Source organism: Hyperoodon ampullatus (genome assembly GCF_949752795.1).
Source record: "Hyperoodon ampullatus genome assembly, chromosome: 2".
Lineage (NCBI taxonomy): Eukaryota > Metazoa > Chordata > Mammalia > Artiodactyla > Ziphiidae > Hyperoodon > Hyperoodon ampullatus.
In genome coordinates this window covers 7,494,838-7,514,953 of record NC_136915.1, presented here as the reverse complement: position 1 = coordinate 7,514,953, position 20,116 = coordinate 7,494,838, and the positions used below count along the sequence as shown (strand labels likewise).

At 54.5% G+C, this 20,116-nt stretch overlaps 1 protein-coding gene across 3 annotated transcripts in view; it reads left to right on the top strand.

The window, feature by feature from the left end:
- The window catches only part of CTNNBIP1 (catenin beta interacting protein 1), a 52,644-nt gene extending 32,886 nt beyond the window's left edge, over nt 1–19,758 (top strand). For 2 of the 3 annotated variants that reach the window (XM_079697975.1, XM_079697976.1), the window contains 3 exons: nt 421–539; nt 1,124–1,214; nt 19,028–19,758. In XM_079697975.1, the coding sequence (XP_079554101.1) occupies nt 444–539; nt 1,124–1,214; nt 19,028–19,302 (462 nt within the window). In that variant the 5' untranslated portion in view covers nt 421–443 and the 3' untranslated portion in view covers nt 19,303–19,758. Of the gene's footprint in view, nt 1–420; nt 540–1,123; nt 1,215–17,286; nt 17,972–19,027 lie in introns of those variants that run through there. The other variant, XM_079697977.1, reaches the window with a different exon arrangement.
- The last annotated feature ends 358 nt before the right edge of the window (nt 19,759–20,116 follow it).

Below are 20,116 nucleotides of genomic sequence, written 5' to 3'. Positions count from 1 at the left end.
CTACAGGCCCCAGCCGGCTGCCTCTGATCACGCCACTTTGCTCCTCATGAAAGTTGCTGGCTTTGAAAGACGGGGACACTTTGGGTTTCATGCAGCACATCTCCTGGGCTCATAGCAGGAGCCTTGCTGAGGGGTGGCTGGAAGGTAGAGCTGGCCAGAAGTCTGGGTCAGTTCAGCCACCTGGGCCTGACAGCTCCACACACAGAGGGGGCTGGCCACCAGCGCCTGCTCCGGGGAGATCCCTGCTCAGTCTGGCTGTCGGGCCAGCAGGCATGAGGGAGGAACGGGCAACTCGCCACCTGCTCTGGGCTCTCAGAAACGAGCCCCTGATGCAGCATGGGCGGCCTGACAACTCGTGCCGGTATGCGGGTATGTGTCGTCCTGTCACCGCCCCACCCCATGCTTCTCCTCGCTCTGCAGGAGTCCCTAGAGCTGGCCAGGGGATGAACCGCGAGGGGGCCCCCGGGAAGAGTCCGGAGGAGATGTACATTCAGCAGAAAGTCCGAGTGCTGCTTATGCTGAGGAAGATGGGCTCCAACGTGAGTGCCTTCGGGGCGTCGAGCAGCAGTCCCCCCAGGGAGGGTGCCTGATGCAGGCGGGCAGAGGGGCTGTAACCACCTTCTATAGCAGCTGTGGTCTGGGGAAGGGGATGCCAGGCCTCTGGCTTGACTGTGGCTAATTCAAGGCTCCCTCCCGGGCATAGGCACCAGCATGTCCAGTTCGGCAGGCCCTGCTGGGGTAGTCTTCCCACCCCCTGTGCCAAGTTTGGGCCAAGTGGGTGAGGATCCTAAAGGCCCTCACCTTCCTTTCCTCCCCTTTCCTGGGAGTCTTTTCTTCCAGGGGTGACCAGGGGTCAGGACAGCCACTGAGAGGGCAGCAGATGTGCAGTGGCCCTTCTCAACAGGAGAGGGAGGGGCTCCCCAAGCAGGGCCTGCCCTACGCTGGACTCCCCGTCCCCAGTCTGATCCCGGTGCCAAGGCCTGTGGGTCCCATGGACCAAGTTTCAGGGGTGGGAGCAGAGGGGAGAGGGTGCTCACCCTGGAACTAAAAGGTCAGTTCTCAACAGCAGAGGCCCAGGGAGCGGGTGCGGGCCACCCTTCACCCAGCCCTCTCGCCCTTGCAGCTGACGGCCAGCGAGGAGGAGTTCCTGCGCACCTACGCGGGGGTGGTCAACAGCCAGCTCAGCCAGCTGCCCCCGCACTCCATCGACCAGGGTGAGTCCATCGACCAGGGTGAGTCGAGGGCCCGCGTGGCCAGCAACAGCAAGTTGTGGTTCCTTTAGAAAGCGTAGCTCCAGCCCTTCCAGATGGGTGGTCCATGAGAGAGAGATTTCGGGGCTGCAGCTCCCTCACCCACAGAGCTGAGCCCCGGGTGGCGGCAGCTTCTAGACGTAGAGCCTCCAGAGCCTCCAGGCCGGTCCCTTCTCCTTCCCCAGCTGGGAGCCAAGGACCCGATCAGGTAATGGCGGTGGGGGGGATCCCTTTCTAGGCCTGGGGGAGGAAGAGGAAGAAACGGAGGTGTCTGGGGGCCCCGTAGCTGCAGAGGCTCTGGTGGTTGTATTTCTTCAGCCTTTGCCTGCCCCCTGCACCCCCCCTCCCCCAGTACCCTGTTCAGGGACAAGGAAACCACCCTTGTGTGCAAGGGCCTGCTCTAGGTGCGGGCTGCACGGTGGCTGCTGTGTTCCTGGCTGTGCCCAGGAAGGTGGCTCCAGTGGCCCTGGAGGTCTCCATGTGCCCAAGGGAGTTATTTCTCTTTTGAGTACCCTCAGCCAGTTGTAATAATGGTAGTGGGTAATACTGAGTGTTTATTGTCTAGCAGGCTCGAGCTGCCAGCTGTATTACTTCTACTTAGCAGGCAAGGAAACGGGGGTTCAGAAGCAATAAGCCACTGCAGCCTGTTGCTGGGGGGCCCAGGATGCAAACCTGCAGCCCGATTGCAGAGCTGGGTTTGTCTGTCTGTCCTGGAGCCACAGGAAGCTGCTGGGCACTAAATGGGCTCTCCCTTTCTGGAAGCCTTATCCTGACCCTGTAGCCCAGGACCCTGACCACCAATTTCCAATTGCTTGGAATTCTTGGCCATTGAATCATGCAGCCGGTGGCCTGTCTGGTGTGAGTGGGCTCCCAGGAGCAGAGTGCTGATGGGCGTGTTTGCTGATCCCTGAGGCCAGGGAGGTGAGCAGACCTGGCACACGGGACCGCTTTTCCTGAGGCTGCCCTTGTTCTCCTGGATGTCACACGCAGGGCTCTGCCCTGGCGCAGGGCCCGGTTCCCGAGCTCTGACGCTGGGTGTGACCCAGCCTGTGTGCCCAAGTCAGCAGAAATGTACAGGGTGTTCCCGTGGCCCCAGCAGCTCCCGGGGACAGCCGCTCGCCCGGGCCACCCTCGTGCTGCAGCCTGTCTGCGCCAGCTGTGCTGTCAGCCACCGCTGGGGAGGAGGAGATAAAGGGTGTGGAGTCTGCCCCCCAACCCCGTCCTGGGATATTTCTTACGGGAGAGGTCTTTTCTCCTCCAGGGCTGATCTGGGTTTTAGCGTGGGTCCCTCTCCCCTGCTCGCCAACCACATTCACTTGAAACCCTCAGGCTTCTGAGTCCCTGGGGCATCACCTTTTCTCCCAGCCTGGTCTTGGGTCACTGGGTTAACCTGAATTTGAGCTGCAGGGGTAAGAATGCCTCTAAGTAGAAAGCTGTTAATGGGACAAAAATCAAAAGAAGCTATAGAACTGTATGTCAGTGTAGAAAACACCACCACATACACTGCCCACCCCCCACCCATATACACACACGCACGGATGTATGTGTATAGAGCAAAAGAAGCTGAAAGAATATTTACCAGGTTGTTTATAGAAAATTTTGATAGAGGGTGGAACCACATAAGGGACTTTGACTTTCCAAGTCACACATTTTTTTGTAAAACTAATTTTTTTAACATTGCGCATACATTTCTTTTACAATAAGGGAAGTTTTTTTTTTAGATTCTGAATGGGTTTTTTGGTTTCCTATTTTTCTTTTTCTTTTTTTTAAATTGAAGTATAGTTGATTTACAATGTTGTGTTAACTTCTACTGTACAGCAAAGTGATTTAGTTTTACCCTTATATACATTCTTTTTTTAAATATCCTTTTCCATTATGGTTTCTCATAGGATATTGAATATAGTTCTCTGTGCTATACTGTAAGACCTTGTTGTTTAAAGGGGAAGTTTTAAAAAGTGTTTTTAAGAGAACTCTTTTTGTCTTGCTCAGCTAAACCAACAACTGAAAATAAAAATGAGCTCTGCTGAGTTCTTTAAGGCGGTCACGGTGACCTCACCTGGCCTGAACCTGCTGAGCAGTCAGGAGTGAGCCGTGGGCATGTGGTTGTGATTTCGTGGCCCTGGAATCCAGGCCCTCCTGGGTGTGGGGCGTCCACAGACAGACAGGCTGGCCTTGGGTACTTGTCTCCGGGAAGCAGGCTCCTGGGAGTGAACCTGGAGCCGGGTGAGAGCCTCTGGGGAGATGGTTCTCTGCTGCTGGGCCGCCCTTCAGCCTGCTCCTCGCCCCACAGTCACCTCCAGCGACAAGCCTCACAGGCTTACTGTATTTTCTTTGTGCCAACGAAACAGCAAGCAGTCCAGTCTCTCCCACTATGGAGGTTCAAGCCTGAGAGCAGGACCCTACATTTCTGCCCACGCCGTGGGGCCAAATGGGGCTTTGATAAAATTCTAGCCTGCCCACCTTCCCCGTTGGCAGAGCCGACCTCAGCTGATGCCACAGGGCATGTTGCTGTCAGAGTCTCAGGTGCCACCCAGGTGGCAAGAGCCCTGGATCATTGCTTCCAGTGCTCAGGACCCCAGCATGAAAAAGGCCCAGAAAGGCCTAGGAGCATTCGGGGTGATGGGCGGGACCGTCCCATAGAAGCCTGGTGTGAGCGCCTCCTGCCACTAGGCGGCACTGTCTCTCAGCAAATGCCTGTGCGCTGCTCCGCCGGCTCCCGCAACTCTGACCTATGCTGTTCCAGCTGCCCTCAGTGGAGGGCCTGAGGCCGCCCCACCAATGGGTCAGTGCTTGGCCATCCGTCCCGGGGTCCTGCCCACCACCTTGGACCCGCACACGCTTCCCCTCTGGGGCTGGAGGGGTCTGGTACCGGGAGCCCCGCTTGCCCTCCCCAGACCCAGATAGGAGAGCGGCAGTCTGGGCATCCCTCAGCCCACGCCTCCCGGCCGCCCCCCATCCCATTCTTCCCTCGGTGAACACGTGTTCAGTATCTGCTGGGACCAGGTAGGTGCTGGAGACCCTGGTGCACGGGCCTGCACCATAGGGCCTCACCAGATGGTTCCAGGAGAGGGCCCCACAGGCCCCCCGGTACTGCACTGGACAGTGGGTAGACCTGCCTGGCCTGTGCTGTTCCAAGACCACCCTCGAAAGCCTCCTTCTGGAAGCCCTCCTTTCCCTCCCTTGTCTTCCCTGAGACCCCCCCTCCCCCTCCCCCATTTTCTGCTTCTCTCTGCTCACTGCCTCCCCCCCGCCAGCGCCTCCTTTCCCCTCACCACGGTCATGCTGGTGTTCTCCATATTCTATCCTCTCCACACGCTCTCCCTGGGAGGTCACATACACTCCCGTGACTCCAGCAGAGCTCTGGTCGACGCCTTCCAAATACACCCCCTCAGCCCAGACCCCCTGCTGACCCCCAGATTGATGCGCGCTCTCTACGGGCCGTCTGGCCGCACACGCCCCACATTCAGCAGGTCCAGGGTCGTAACCTCTCCCCGCCCCGGGATCTGTGCTCCCGCCTGTATTCTCTGTCGTGAGGATGTGCCACCCATGAACCCAGTGTCCTGGGGACCAACCACTGACTCCTGTCTTCCCCAGGTATCTAGGAGGTTACCAAGTCCTCTTGATTCTCCCGCCTTAATGCTCCTCACATCTGCTTTGTCTTCCCCATCTTGGTTTGAACCCCCATTTTGGTCTGAGCCCGTGTTAATTCTTGTCTCGATCACCACAAACAACCCCTAATTGGCACCTTGACTTCTCGTCTTGCCCTCTCCGTGCACTTTCTACCCTGTACCCAGAGTGAGTATCGAAGGCTACATCAGTGGGTCTCTTCCTGACTTAAAATCTTTCAGTGGCTCTCTACTGCCTTGAGGATAAAATCCAAACCCCTTAGCGTGATGAGCAGGACCCCTGCCCACCCGACACCAGGACCTCATGCTCCACAAACAGCCACAGTGAATGGCTTTCAGCTCCCATCTCAGGCCTCGTGCGTTCACGCCTTTCCGTCCCTGCATTTGCCTCTCGGCTGCCAGGAGCCCGGCCCTGAGCCCACCCCCTCCCCTGCCTCCCACAGGCAGGGCCAGGCCTTCCTGTGATCCCCACCACACACGTGTACCTCGGCCCTGCTACTCCGCACACTGTCTCCTGGTCCATCTCTTGACCAACTCTGAGCCCCTTGTGGCTTCCCTCTTTGTATTTGTGGGGCTGGGCCCCCCAGGGCGCCAGCATATTCTTGGGTGAATGAATGGACCAGGCTCTGGGTCTGGGAGCCCATAGTCCCCCCGAAAGGCAGGAACATGGAGCGCTTGTCTCCTGGTCCCCAGGGTGGCCGAGCAGACCTGACATCCTCGCTGGACTGACTTTGAACCAAAGGCAGTCATTGCTTCTCTGGGAAGGTCGCCTTGCTGAGAAGCCCCAGCTGTAGGCTCGGGGGCGGAGAGCTGTAGCTTCCAAAGCAGGCTCAACAGAATGCTGAGTTCGTGCCTTTCTTGTTGTCAGTGCTATTCTCTCCATAACATATGTCGATCGTTTTTCCTGGCTATAAAAGAATGCATAGTCATTGTGGAAAGTCATTGGGAAAGACAAACAGCAGAAAAGCTTAGAGGATTGACTCCTACCATGTAGCTAGAATCACTATTCCCTTGCATTAATTTCCCAGCAGATTTTTTTAAAAATGCATGTATTTTCATTACAGAGTTGAGACCATACAGTGTAAACGTTGTAATATCCATTTTAACATCCATTTTTTTACTTATGATAAATTTACCATGTCCTCAAACGATTTTCAAGAAAACATTTTAGCAGTCGCATGATATGCAGCCATGTGGCTGTGCTATCATTTTTTGACCGATCCTTTACCTTTTTTTTTTCTGTGGCTGCGCCGGGTCTTAGTTGTGGCACGCGGGATCTTTAGTTGCGGCGCACGAACTCTTAGTTGCGGCATGCACGTGGGGTCTAGTTCCCCAACCAGGGATCGAACCCAGGCCCCCTGCATTGGGAGTGAGGAGTCTTACCCACTGCGCCACCAGGGAAGTCCCCTGATCCTTTCCTACTCGATATTTGTTTTTCATTTTTGCTATTAATTATAATTAATTTAATTTATTGAGCTCCTCCTATGTGCCAGGTTCCGTGTCAAGTAGCATATAAAGTTATCCCAGAGAATCCTCATGACAGCCCTGTGAGGCAGCCACTGTCACAGGCCCACTTTCACGATGAGAAAACAGGCCCTGAGAGGTTGGGTAAGATGCTCAAGGTCACAGAACGGGTCATGTGGGTCCAGGGTGTGGTAAACAAAGACCGTCTAGGAGTGGCTTACAGGCCATGTGCATTTTTAAGCAGGACAGTGTTTTACCAGAGGAGCAGGTGTCCTGTAGGCAGTTAGCATGGTATTCCAGGGGGGCCTGAGAAAATTGGAAGGGTTTCCTGCTGCCTTCTTTTTCTGGGCCTTTCACCTCCAGGTGCCTTTGAACGTGCTGGTTCTGTTTGAGCTCCAGGTCTCTCCCTGCCCCAGCACCACACCCGGGACGGATGCGGCGAGTGCCAGTTCCAGGCCCCTGGTGCACTTGGCAAAGGCCTCCTCGTGGTCAGTCGCCTGCAGAACTACCATCCTCGAGTCATGCTTCGTATAGACCCTTGTCCAGCTGTCCCAGGGCTGGAGGGACCCTGTCTTGTTGTGGCCCATTTTGTTAAGGAAGCCCTCGTCCTTTCTCTTCCCCTCTTCCTGGCCCTGGAGCTGCGGTGCTGGCATGCTGGCTCCCCAGGCCTGTTCCAGCCTCCGTCTGATCACACTCTTTCTCGAAGAGACTTTCCAGGGAAGGTCCCCAGCCTGAGCCAGCTGGGCGGTCCCAGGGCTCTTCCGGCTTTCCCCTGCGGAAGCCAAGGCTGCGGGCTCAGGGTCCGCTGCCAGCAAGCCTAAAATAGGTCATTTGGTCTCAGGGTTACACTGAGAACCTTGTTAAAATAGCTGTGGTCATGGGCAACGCAGCAGGGAGCCAGCGGCCCAAGGGGAGGGCCCACCCAGTGCACGGCTCTTCCAGGGACCAAGCAAGCTCACCCCTCTGCTCACCACCCCACTTGAGCCTCTCAGCGGCCCTCGAGTGGGGTGCTGGCACAATCTCCATTTTACAGCCAGCATTCTTCCTGGAATCCTTTCCCACACCATCTGGCCTCTGCTCTTTCACTTCCTCTGCCGCCCTCTCTGCCCTTCCAGCGTCGGCCCGCTTTCCTCCTCTGACTCCTGAGCTGCCTGTGGATCTTTCCTTCCCTGTAGCGGTTATCACGTCAGGTCAGGAGCCCCAAGGGGCCAGGGTCCGTGCTGTGCTCACAGTCTCACGTTTCCCCGTGGTCCAGCTCTGGCACAGAGTGGGGTCTGTCAGATCCCTGTGTAGACCGAGGCTCCCCCTCTGTGCGGACCAGCTGCCGGTGTCCCGGGACCCCCATCTGCTCACGTGAGGCTCTGAGGCTTCTCTCCCAGAGGCTCCAGCTGATAACCAACTCTGGACTGAAATTACTGTCAGGCCCCGGGAGAATTCCAGTCAGTGGGATGGGAAGCTAATCTTTTTAAACTTTAATCAACACTTTCATGAGAATTACCTGTAACCTAATAATAATAAAATTGAACCCAAAAATCTCATATACATTGAATCCGACTGAAAAATCAACCAGAAGACTTGGTACATGATAACTTGTGTCACAGAAAAAGAAAAAAAAATACCCCGTGTCGAGGGGGATGAATTGGGAGATTGCGATATACACTACTGATACCATATATACCACTATATATACACTATTGATACCATGTATTAAATAGGTAACTAATGAGAACCTACTGTACAGCACAGAGAACTCTACTCAGTACTCTTCGGTGACCTAAATGGGAAGGAAATCCAAAAAAGAGGGGAGATATATATACGTAGGGCTGATTCACTTTGCTGTACAGCAGAAACTAACACAACATTGTAAAGCAACTATACTCCAATAAAAGTTAATTTAAAAAAATAACCCCAAGAAAGGGAAAGAGCTGAAGAGCAGGGCCGGTTGCTCAGTTCAGCCTCTGGTTCCGGCCGGTAAAGGGCCGCCTTGACCCTCCTTCACCAGCGTGATGGGTTCTACTGTGTAGAGCTGACAGCAGGGGCCTCCGAGCCCTTGTGCACCTCTGCCCCCACCTCCTGACACCCAGAAGAGGCAGACCTCTGTCCCGGAGAAAAGCATCAAGGGCCAGTTGGGCCAGCGATGGCACAGTCCCGCTCACAGTAGCCCATTGATCTGGATGCCAGGCGACGGTCCCCAGCCTCGAGCTGCCACCCAGCAGGGCAATGGAAACAGGAGCAAACACGTAAAGAATTTTGGGTGCAGATCACAGGATGACTGACCCTGAGGGAAGGGAACCCCCCTAGAAAGCCCAGAGGTAGGATGTGTGTGCTGGGCTCAGGGGGGTATGGGGGGGTGAGGTGGGTTTGGGGCACGTGGGATGAGAGCAGAGCAGGTGTACCAGAACCCTGAGGGGTGACCCCACAAGATGCTGTTTGTGATGCTTTATGCTGTGGACATTATCCGGGTCAGTCAGATGGGCAGGATACGTGTGCTTTGCAGGTGAGGAAACGGAGGTGGATGTGCAGGGACTTGCCCAGTATCGCACGGGTAGGCAGGGGTCAGACCCAGGCCCAGGTACCGCGATCCACCAAGGGAGCCCAAGCCTGGGGAGGCCCTCGTTGGTCTGTCAGGAGGCCCAGGACCTCTGCCAGGAGCCGCCTCACACCTGGGCCCAGTAGGTGCCACCAAGCCTGGAGCCTGCCTTGGCTGCTGAGACCTTGGTGGATCCGGGGTGCTGCCCCATGGCGACCAGTGTCTGTCTCTGGGTAAATGCCATCCTCTGGGAACTTTGGGCGGCAGAGCTGAGCTGTATAGCACCCCTGGGCTCCTAGGCCACGGCTGCTAAAAGCAGCACATGCCGCCAAGCAGGTTTGGGCTGGTCTGGGGGGAGACCTAGTCCAGGTTGGTGCCCGAGTCTCACCCCCGTGGAGACTTTTGCCCTTGCAGGACTGTCTGGGACCTGTTTTGCCGGGAGCCTCGCTGCCTGGCTCATCACCCCAGAGCCAGTAGCTGAGCCGTGCAGTTTTCGGGTAGGTGGGTAGCCGAGTAGCAGATGCTGGTTGGTATGCACAGCAAGATAGTGAGCTCAGGGGGCAAAGAGGAAGTACCAAAGCCCCAAATCATGTGGTCAGACAAAGGGCAGACGTCGGGAATGGGAATCACCCTGGACGCTTTGGTGCATGTGGCCGTGTTTCCTCTTCAGCCGGTCAGCCGTGTGCATGGTGGATAACCCGGGCTTGGCAGGTCGGGTTCCCTGGACAGTTTTGAAGAACTTTTGCCAAAGTTAACTCCCTATGCAAAGGTAACTTTGCCAGAGTTAACTTCCAGAGATAACCTCCAGCAGGAATTGGGAGACTCTGGGGTGTCGGGGTCATATTTCGGAGTTTTCCAGGCCCCAGTCATTTGCCCTCACTGGAAGGTGTTAGGCCCATTAGGAGGTCAGGAGGTCATGAGATCCCCGAGTCCAGAATGGAGTAGTCCTGCTCAGCTCCGGCCAGGGGTGGGCGTTAGGCTTTCAGAGAGGCTGGGGGGCTGCCGCCCTTGGAGGAGCCCATGACCCTGAATCGGGTGACGTGGGTGTCCCCACCTGTGGCTGATGCTGGTGCTGGGAGTCCCCCCCCTTTTCTCTGGTGACATCTGTACCGGGCTGTGTCCTGAACTGTGGGGCGCTGGGGCTGGCAGGCTTTGGAAGCTGGCCCAGGCTTTTGTACCTTGTGCTGGTTTCTTGGGGAGGGTCTACTCTCAGGGCTGTTGCCTCTCTCCAGCCACCTGTGAGCATCCTCCTCCCGGCTGGACTTTGCAGGAACTGGAAGAGCTCTCCGCAGCCTGTCCCCCCGCAGCCAGGCGCTTTGCTGGGCTGTAGGCTGGACCAGCACGGTTAGCACATCCCTGCTGCCCGAGGAGGCCTCATCCCTTCCTTCCGCTGCCTGGTCTCTCTCTCCGCAGGGTCCCTCCTGGAGAGGGCGTGGTGGTGGTGTCTGGAGCGGTCCTCGTCCACCCTGGAACCGGGCCCAGCTCCATGTGAGCTCCAGGGTCTGTGCCTTTCCTGGAAAAGGGCAAAGGGCTCCACTAGGATGTCCCCGGCCAGGTCTGAGAAATAGAGGCTGGGCGTCCCCTTACTCCGTCCATCACCTTAGGGCTGCAGCCATCTCCCTGTTCCTCTTTCCTGTTCTTTCTCATTCCTGGGCCTTTCTCCAAACCACACTGCTCCCTGCCCCCTGTGCCCCAGCACCCTGTAGTGAGCTGGCTTCCCGATGGCAGCGTGCTGGTTCCCTTCGGTGAGCGGGACGTGGGCTGAGGATGGTGCTGGTGTGTGGAGCCTGGGCTGGGCTTGTGATTCTGCTGGTGTGAATTCATCCTGAGCTTGCAGACAGACCAGTGACCCCATTGTCTGTCTCCCGCCCCCAGCTAGGGGCCAGCCTCCCTTTTCTAAGCTCCTGAATATTTGTCATTTTTCTCTCCCCAGTCACTTGACTGGACTCCATTAAAGGGGCAGCGCTGGCACGGGCCGTGGGGTGGAATGGCCCCCTCGGTGCCCTGCCCTGGTTCAGAGAGCTGTGCCCTCGCCAGCGCCTTGGCCCTGCCCCCCCGTGGCAGGGGAGCCATGGGACTAGGGGGGCACCTGGCAGAACAGTAGGTGGGGGCAGGGGGTGGGTGTCTGGGCTCCTCCCAGGTTGGCCTTCTGGATTCCATGTTGAATTTTCTCCAAGATACCCCAGGGCTGCTCTGGTGTTGCTTTATAAATCCTGGGTCTTGGTTCCATTCTGATGGGAGCAGATGGATTACTGCAGTCTCTGCCAGGAGGCCTGAGCAGTCTCAGTGCTCAGGGTAACTGGAGCAGGACTGTTACTTCCGTTTCCTAATAGAAAACGACAAAACGTGTAGTGTAGCCTGGTCTTCGGAGCCTGCGTCGGGTCCTCCCTCTGCCTCTGATTCACCGAGTCGCTTCATCTCTCTGAGCTTCAGGCTCCTCATCTATAGCGATTCATCCTGTATCACTATGTTAGACGCTGTGGTCAGGGAGGGCCTGGGGAGGTGATTTTACACAGACTGGCATGAAGTGCGAGAGCCGTGAGATAGACTTGGGGGGATGAGCATTGAGGCAAAGGAAACCGCAGGTGCAAAGGTCCTGGGTTGCACATTCCTGTGCCCGAAGGACAGCCAGGAGCCCATGTGGCTGGAGCGGAGTGAGGGGTGGGAGGAGGCATATAAAAAGGGGTGAAAAGACAGTGAGAGGCCAGATCGTGGTGGGTCTTGAAGCCACGGTGTAGAGTTTGGAGTTTCCCTTGAGTATGATGAGAAATCTTAGACTAAGCCACCTTTGGAGAGTTTTGAGCGAAGGAGTGGCAGGATCTGACTCTTTTTTTTTTTTTTTTTTTGCGGTACGCGGGCCTCTCACTGTTGTGGCCCCTCCCACTGCGGAGCACAGGCTCCGGACGCGCAGGCTCAGCGGCCATGGCTCAGGGGCCCAGCCGCTCCGCGGCATGTGGGATCTTCCCGGACCGGGGCACGAACCCCGTGTCCCCTGCATCGGCAGGCGGACTCTCAACCACCGCACCACCAGGGAAGCCCCCTGACTCATACTTTTAAGAACTTCCTTCTGACTGCTATGTGGAGAATGGACCCTTCGGGTCCAGAGAGGGGAGATCCAGGAAAAGAGGGTACAGGAGGCTAGTGAGAGGGGTAGTGGTGGCTTGGACCAGGGTGGTATTAGGGGAAATGGTCATGTATTCAGGATACATTTTAAAAGTATAGTCAGCAGGATTTGCTGATGTGTTATACGTAGAGTGTGTGTGTGAGAGAGGGAATCGGGAAGACCCCAGGGTTTTTGACCTGAGCAACCAGGGGATGGAGGTGCCATCGGCTGAGATGGGGAAGGCTGCAGGTGGAGCAGGCTTGGGGCTGCACCATTTGACATTCCACCAGCAAAGTCTGAGGGTTCAAATTTCTCCACATCCTTGCTAATGCTTGTTATTGTCTGTCTTTCTGATTCCAGCTGTCCATTAGGTATGAAGTGGTGTCTCAGTGTGGTTTTGATTTGCATTTCCATAATGACTGATGACGTTGAGCGTCTTTGCATGCCCTTGTTGACCATTCATGTATCTTTTCTGGAGAAATGTCTATTCGAGTTCTTTGCCCATTTGAAAAATTGAGTTGTTTGACTTTTTATTATTATTGAGTTGTGTTATTTATATATTCTAGATAGGAGTCCCTTACCAGATGTATGATTTGCAGATATTTTCTCCCATTCTGTAGGTTGTCTTTTCAATTTTTTTGATAGTGTTTTTTTAAGCATAAAAGCTTTTAACTTTGGGGGTTTCCCTGGCAGTCCAGTGGTTAAGACTCTGTGCTTCCAGTGAAGGGGGTGCGGGTTTGATCCCTGGTCGGGGAACTAAGATCGCACACGTGGTGTGGCCAAATTGGGAAAAAAAGAAAAAAGCCTTTTAACTTTGATAAAGCCCAATTTATTTTTTTTTTCTTTTGTTGATGGTGCTTTGGGTGTCATATCTAAGAAACCATTTCCTAACCCAAGACTATGAAGATTTACTCCTGTGTTTTCTTCTAAGAGGTTCATAACTTAAGCTCTTATATTTAGGTCATTCCTCCATTTTGAGTTAATTTTTGTATATGCTGCAAGGTAAGGGTTCAACTTCATCTTTTACATGTGAGTATATCTAGTTGTCCCAGCACCATTTGTTCAGTTCTTTCCCATTGAACCCTCGGCACCTTTGTCAAAACTTAATTGACCATAAATGGGAGGGTTTATTTCCAGCTTCTCAATTCTATTCCATTGATCTATGCCAATTCCACCCAAACTTGTTTACTGTAGCTTTGTAGTAAGTTTTTTTTTTTTTTTTTTTTTTTTTGCGGTACGTTGGCCCCTCACTGTTGTGGAGCACAGGCTCCAGACACGCAGGCTCAGCAGCCATGCCTCACGGACCCAGCCACTCCACGGCATGTGGGATCTTCCTGGACTGGGGCATGAACCCGTGTCCCCTGCATTGGCAGGCAGACTCTCAACCACTGTGCCACCAGGGAAGCCCCTGTAGTAAGTTTTGAAATTCAGAAGCGTGGGTCTTTTTTCTTGTTCTTTTTTCTCAAGATTGTTTTGGCTATTCTGGATCCTTTGCGTTTCCATATGAATTTTAGGAGCAGGTTGTCAATTTCTGCAAGAAAGGCAGCGGGGATTTGATAGAAATTGTGTTGAATTTTGTTCAGCGATGTTTTAGACATTGATGTTTCGCTCTTTTTAGAGTACAAATTTCATACTTCATTTGTTAAATTTATTCCTAAGTATTTTATTATTTTTGCTGCTACTGTAAATGAAATTGTTTTCTTAATGTCATTTTCAGATTATTCATTTCTAGTTTATAGAAATACAAATGATTTTTGTACATTGACCTTATATCCTGCAACTTTAACTTGTTTATTAGTTCTAAAAGTCTTTTAGTGGCTTCCTTAGGATTTTCTATATGTAAGATCCATGTCATCTACAAATACAGTTTTATCAATACTTCTTTCCAATTGGAATGCCTTTTATTTCTTTTTCTTGCCAAATTGCCCTGGATAGAAACTTCAACACAGTATTGAATAGAAATGGTGAGAGTGGACCTTGTTTTCTTGTTCCTAATCTTGAAGGGGGAGAGCTTTCAATCTTTCACCATTAAGTGTGATAATAACTGTGGGTTTTTAGTAAATGCCCTTTATCAGATGGAGGAAGTTCCCTTTTATTCCTAGTGTGTTGGGTGTTTTTATCATGAAGGGGTATTGAATTTTGCCAGATGTGTTTTCTATGTCTATTCAGATGATTATATGGTTTTTGTCCTTTTTTCTATTGATAGGATATATTACATTAATTGATTTTTGGATATTAAGCCAACCTTGCATTCCTGGGATAAATGTCACTTGATCAGAGTATATAATCCTTTTTATATGTTGATGTATTCCGTTTGCTAGTATTTTGTGAGTATTTTTGCACATCATAGGTATTATGAATATCTATATTCATAAGAGACACTGGTCTGTAGTTCTCTTTCCTTGCGATGTCTTCATCTGGTTTTGGCTTTCTTTATCTTTTAATGGGTCAGAGAGTGTGGAACACGAGAGACTGGTCATCTTCTCCCCTCCTGTGCTCACGGCATCTGGTGGGAAAGGACAAACAGAAAGGACAAACTCTGAACCCAAGTCCAGACAGCGTCAGCAGAGGTACCAGTGGGGTGGACCAGCCTTGTCGGTAAAACGGGATAGTAAACCTAGCTGACGGCGCAGAGGCAGTGGGCTCGGCCTGCTGGCTTCCTTGTAGCATCTTCCTGTTGTGAGCCCTGCGTTTCCAGGACAGTGAGAGCATCTGAGGGAGCCCCCACATCCTAGCCTTTAAGGGAGAAGGAGGGACCATGAGGGTTAACCTTGGAGACCCCTCCTGGCTCTCAAGCTCTAAGAGCTTGAATCTTAATAACTAACTAAGCAGCTCACCCTCCCTGTTAGGTAAGTGGCCCAAGTTCCGTGGAAAAGAGGAAAGGGAAGGGCAGCATCCTCGCCGGGAGGCCTGTGGGGCTCAGGTGAGGCCCTTGTTGAGTGATGAGTACCAGGCCAGCCAGTGATAAGGACAGGTCAGACAATGCTCTGGAAGAGCCTGCCCCCCTCTTGGGCCCCAGAGGAAAGCAGATCCCTGGTGGTGAGGCCTTGGAAACAGCAAGTCCTTTAGGAACAGAACAGAGTACGGATGGGCAGCAGCTCTGTGGGCCCTTGCCGCACCCAGCTAGCAGCAGAGTGGGAGGCTCTATAAATGGGAGCTGCAGATTCCTAGCCTTCCCCACCCCAGCCAGGGATGGGGGCCACCAGCTGGTGTTGCAGCACTGCCTCAGGTATCTTGCTAAATAGTTGTTGGCGTCCCTGCATGACCTTGAGGAGGTGACTTCTTTCTCCACCTCTCAGGGTGTAGCCCAGCTACACGCACTGGGCAGCCCCTGAGTCCGGGCTCCTCCAAGGAGCCAGTGGCCATTCCCTCTGCAGACTCACTCTTCCCTCCTGGGGCAGCCGGTGCTATTTTTGTGCCTGCAGCTCAGCACAGAGGCCCAAGGTCCCTTTGAGAAAGCCCACGAGACAGGCAAGGAAAGAAGTGAGTGGGCTGTCCCTGTTCATTGCATCTTTTGCTCACAAGTCCCCTTTCGTGGTCTCTCTCCAGCCCCCTCCTGCTCAGCGAGCTGGAGAGGCGGCACTCGGGAAAAGCCGGCATCTGTTAGGTAACCAGCTCAGCTGCCGTGCAGGGTATGATGTAACCTTGGATTCTGTGGTTGCTAGGAAAATTCTGCCTGCAGTGATATTGCGTGGTCCGAGGACTGAGGCGAGAACAGAATGTTCCCGGGACGACAGGGGAAGGATTGGTAGGGCTTCCCAAGCAAAGGAGCCCAATCCCGAGAGTCGGACGATTTGAGGTCCTTTCTGGAAGCTCGTTCCCCTTTGCAGGAGTAGAGGTTGTGCTGGTAACAGCAGAACCCCATCAAGGCAGATGGGGCATGTGTGGCAGGGTTACTCCCCTGGGTAGCACCTTGGCCCTCTGCTGCCAAACTGAAGGACACGTCTGTAATGTTATATCCTTGTGGACGGGCCCTCCTTCTACAGCACCCGTGGCTGCATGCCTCCTCCATGTGGCAGGGCAGTTAGGAAGGAGGTCAGGACGAGGCTGCCAGTGGGAAGGGGTGACTCCCTGTAGCGTGGACGGAGGTGGCCGACCCCACGCCCCGGGATGGGGGCCGGCCGTGGTGGAATCCTGCCCTCTCCCTGACTCCGTTTCACATGTCAGCAGCTCCACCACGCCCGGCTGCCTGCGCCCCCCTCAGTGGCCTTTCCTGTTTCTGCTGCTCTGATCCTCCCCTCCCCGGGAAGAATTCCTCCAGCAGAACAGAAGAGAAGTTTGTCTAAAAGGCCATGGGCAACTGACTGTCACTTCACGTTCAGGGTGCCACCAAGAACCATCCTTTAGAAAAAGGGGAGAGCGGGACTTCCCTGGTGGTCCAGTGGTTAAGACTCTGCGTTTCCACTGCAGGGGGCACGGGTTTGATCCCTGGTCGGGGAACTAAGATCCCACATGCTGTGCAGCCAAAAAAAAAAAGGGTGGGGGGGAAGGGGAGAAAGTGGCTGGGCCCAGGCAGGGTCCGGGCCCAGGAGGTGGGGTGGGACCTGTAGGTCACCTCACCTGCCCTGCATGGTCTGCCACTCAGTCCTTCCTGCCCAGCAGCTTCAGGTGGGGGAGGCAGGTCAGCATTTCAGGCTCTTTCCCTCCTCCTTCCTGCCTTTTCTGGCTGCATGTCAGAGCCTGTCTTATGGAAAACAAGACAAAGGAAGTGATTTCATGAGTGCCTGGACCAGAATCCTCAAATCCACCATTAAAAATAACAACAAAAAGATTATGGCCATTATCTGTCCATGGGAGCCGGGCCGACCACGGGCTGGAAATGGGCCTGGCTGTGCTCCCCTGAGCAGGTGTTGGATTTGGGCAAAGAGGACTGCCTGTTAGGAATTATGAGCAAGATCCTCCAAAGGGATCAAAACAGGAGTCTTAAGAAGGAAGAGAGAGGTTCCCAAGGGCCCCCAGCTTTAGTGACATTGGAGCAAGGGTCACAAGCAGAGCCCTGCTCCAGGACAGCAGCCTGTGTTCTCGGCACGCTCACCTCTTCACCGTGTAGCCTTGAGCAAGCCTCTGAGCCTCACCCCTGCAGCCTGCAGCCCACAGCCGTGCAGCAGGGTTGCTGGCCTACCCTGGCCGGCTGTAGGGGAGGCCCAGGCCCAGAGGGGAGGTGGGCTTCCCCAGAAGCACTTTGTTCTCGGAAAGCACCCCGCTACAGTGGACTGACACTGCATCGGGGACCGCAGCCTCCTCGCCTTGTCCCAGGTTGCAGCCCAGGGCCAGAGGACCATCCAGCAGCAATTCTTTTGCCCTGGTCTGCAGGTGCAGAGGATGTGGTGATGGCGTTTTCCAGGTCGGAGACGGAGGACCGGAGGCAGTAGCTGCAAACCCCTTGGAATACCCTGGAGGCTGGCAAAGGCCAGGAGATCTGTGTGGACCTCACCGGCTGAGTGGCAGAGGGTCACCTTCCCTATCCCGACCCCCCCACCCCATCCCTTCCCGTCCCGCCCCACGGCCACTCAGAATCCTCGAGGGAGACACCAGTGGTGCAGTTACGATTGGCTTAAAGGGACGGACTCATGATTGGCTGAGGGAAGAAACCTTTTTATTTTTAAATCTCGACCAACGCAAACCTTTTTATTTTTATTTCTGACTCTTCTTTTTTTTTTTTTTTTTTTTTTTAATTGCGCCTCGGTGTATGGCTTCTCAGGAAGCTCTCCGAGCTCTGGTGCTTTATTTCGGTCACTTTTTAGGAACGTGAAGAGGTCCGATTGGCTGCTTAAACTGGAAAAGGATTTTGATTGGCTGGCTAATGGGAAACGGTTTTTTTTCTTTGATTGGCTGCAGGTGTTCTGCTGATGGCAACAGCTCCTCTCTTTTGAATGTTGAAAACAGGGTTTGGGACGTTGGTTGTTATATTTGACTTGAAAAAAGAAAGAAAGAAAGAAACCAAGTGCGCTTTGCAATATTTATTACACAAAGAGCTTGCTGCTGCTGCTTTGACGTGTTTTTGTTTGTGTTTGCATTTGATTGGCTTTCGATATGTGTGTTTGGTTTCCCATTGGCTCACCCATGACTCCTGTTGCCATGGGCTGCCCACCCCCCTGCTGCGTGCAGGCCCTCTCCAGCCCGGGGGTCCACCTAGAGAGTGCTTTTGCTTTAATGACCACACCAGGCTCCATTAGCAAGGGGACCCCTAGGACGCCCAAGCAGGGCCCACAGCTGGAAAACAGGGCCCCGAGGAGGTTTGTGTTGTCCTGAACGAGCAGCCCAGAGCTTAGAGGTGACCATTAGCCAGGATTTACACACATCACTTCATGAGTTGGCAACCAGCCAGCATCCCTTGGTGAGAATGGAATTGCTCACACGCGTCATCCGGGCCTCTCCAGCCTGCCCGCGCTGAGCCATTCCCTCCATATTCTACTTCCTGAGGCCTCATCGGGGGGCCTCCTCTTATAAGGGGCAGGAGCTGCTCCCAGCTCAGAGACCCCAAAACATAGCAGAGGTCTCTGCCCGAGAGCCCAGAACCCACACAAAGGCCCCAGCTTGGCTCACAAGGGCCAGGAGGCCTTTGACGCGAAACGCACCCTCCCACCTCCCCCAGCCTCCTCCCGAGGTGTGTGCTGCCAGCGCAGTGGGTCCTGACCAGCCCTGGGAGCTCTCTCATCCGAGGCCGTGCCCTTCACCGCACTGCCTTCAGAAGGGTCTCTCTCCACGGCAGCCTGGAAGGGACAGTGTCATTATTTATGAAGTGCCCACTGGGACCGCTGGCTGGGTCTTCAATGAGCGGGTCCCACCAGGCTGGCCCTCAACCCCGCCCTCAGAAAGACATTGCAGAGCAGTGGTCTTTGAAGGGCTGCAGGAGCCCCAAGTCTTCCCACCTGCCCTCCTCCCCCTGGAGGCGGCCTGTCCTGCTCCCTGCATCTCTCGCAGGAGTGGAATCTGGGTGGGGAGCTGGAGGAAGATGCGGGCCTGGGGAGGGGAAGCCTCCCCACACCCCCACCGCGACCTCCCACCCCCATCCTGGAGGTAGTAGATGGCTGAGGCCTCCTTCTCACCCCAGGTACCCAGAGCCAGGAGAAGACGCCCAGAGCCAGGAGAAGACGCTCAGAGCCAAACTTCCCCCTTCTCAGGGCTTGGGACTGTCGTGGAGCAAGGGAGCTGAACGCCAGCGTGTCCCGGGCCCCAGCCCCCGGGAGCCCCATGGCCCCGTGGCCGTTCACACTGTGCTCTGAGCTTCCTCTGAGCCTTGCCCCAGCGGAGGACTTGACACGACCTGGACACCCCATCCTCCTACACACACGGGCCCCCACCCTGGTTAGCTGGCCATTAGTCTGAAAAGGCCGTTGATCCCCAGGGGACGAGGACTGTGTGGCCCCCAGCAGGGGCCTGAGAGCATCTTCCTCCAGGAGGGGCAGTGCATGTACGCACACATGTGTGTCTGTACTCGTTCCCAGCTCAGTGGCCTGCAGCTCCAGCTGAGCCCCTGGGGAAAGGTGAGTTTTGTTCAGTCTCTCCCCACCACCCAGGTTGTAACATCTGTGATCAGCTGTCATTGCCAGTGCTGCCTGCTGGCGCCTCTCCTTGTACCTGTAGCTCCCGTCAAGGGTCCGCGTCCTGGCTGATGGTGTGTTCCTGCCCCAGTCTGTCCTTGTCAGGGTCATGGGCCTCCCTCTTGTAACTGCGATGGCCCTGGTCTGTCTCATCTTCTGCAGAAGAAAAGTGGAAATGTTGCTGTGGCTTCGTATTTCAACTAAAAATATTTCTGTTGAAGAAAATAATTAACAATAAAGATTTTTAATAGTTTGGCTCGTGAGCTGATTTCTCCGCATCACGTGGACTCTGCTGCTGGGGCCCACCCTCCCCAACGAGGGGCGAAAACACCATGTTTGCTAGTTGAATTGTCTATGACCTGGAGTGGAGCTGGGGGTTTGAGAGAATTCCCAGATCTACCCACCCCAGCTGACACGTCTGTAGGAAGGGTGAGCCCCCTTTGTGACCTGGAGGTTCCCAGTATTGTCCTAGTTGGGCTGAGGTCAGTAATCCTCAGACGTGGCCTCCCCCCTCCATGCTCTTAAGCAGGCACTGAGCACCCCGTCTATCCTAGACACCCCAACATCCTGTATGATGGCAATGGTCTTAGAATGCTTGT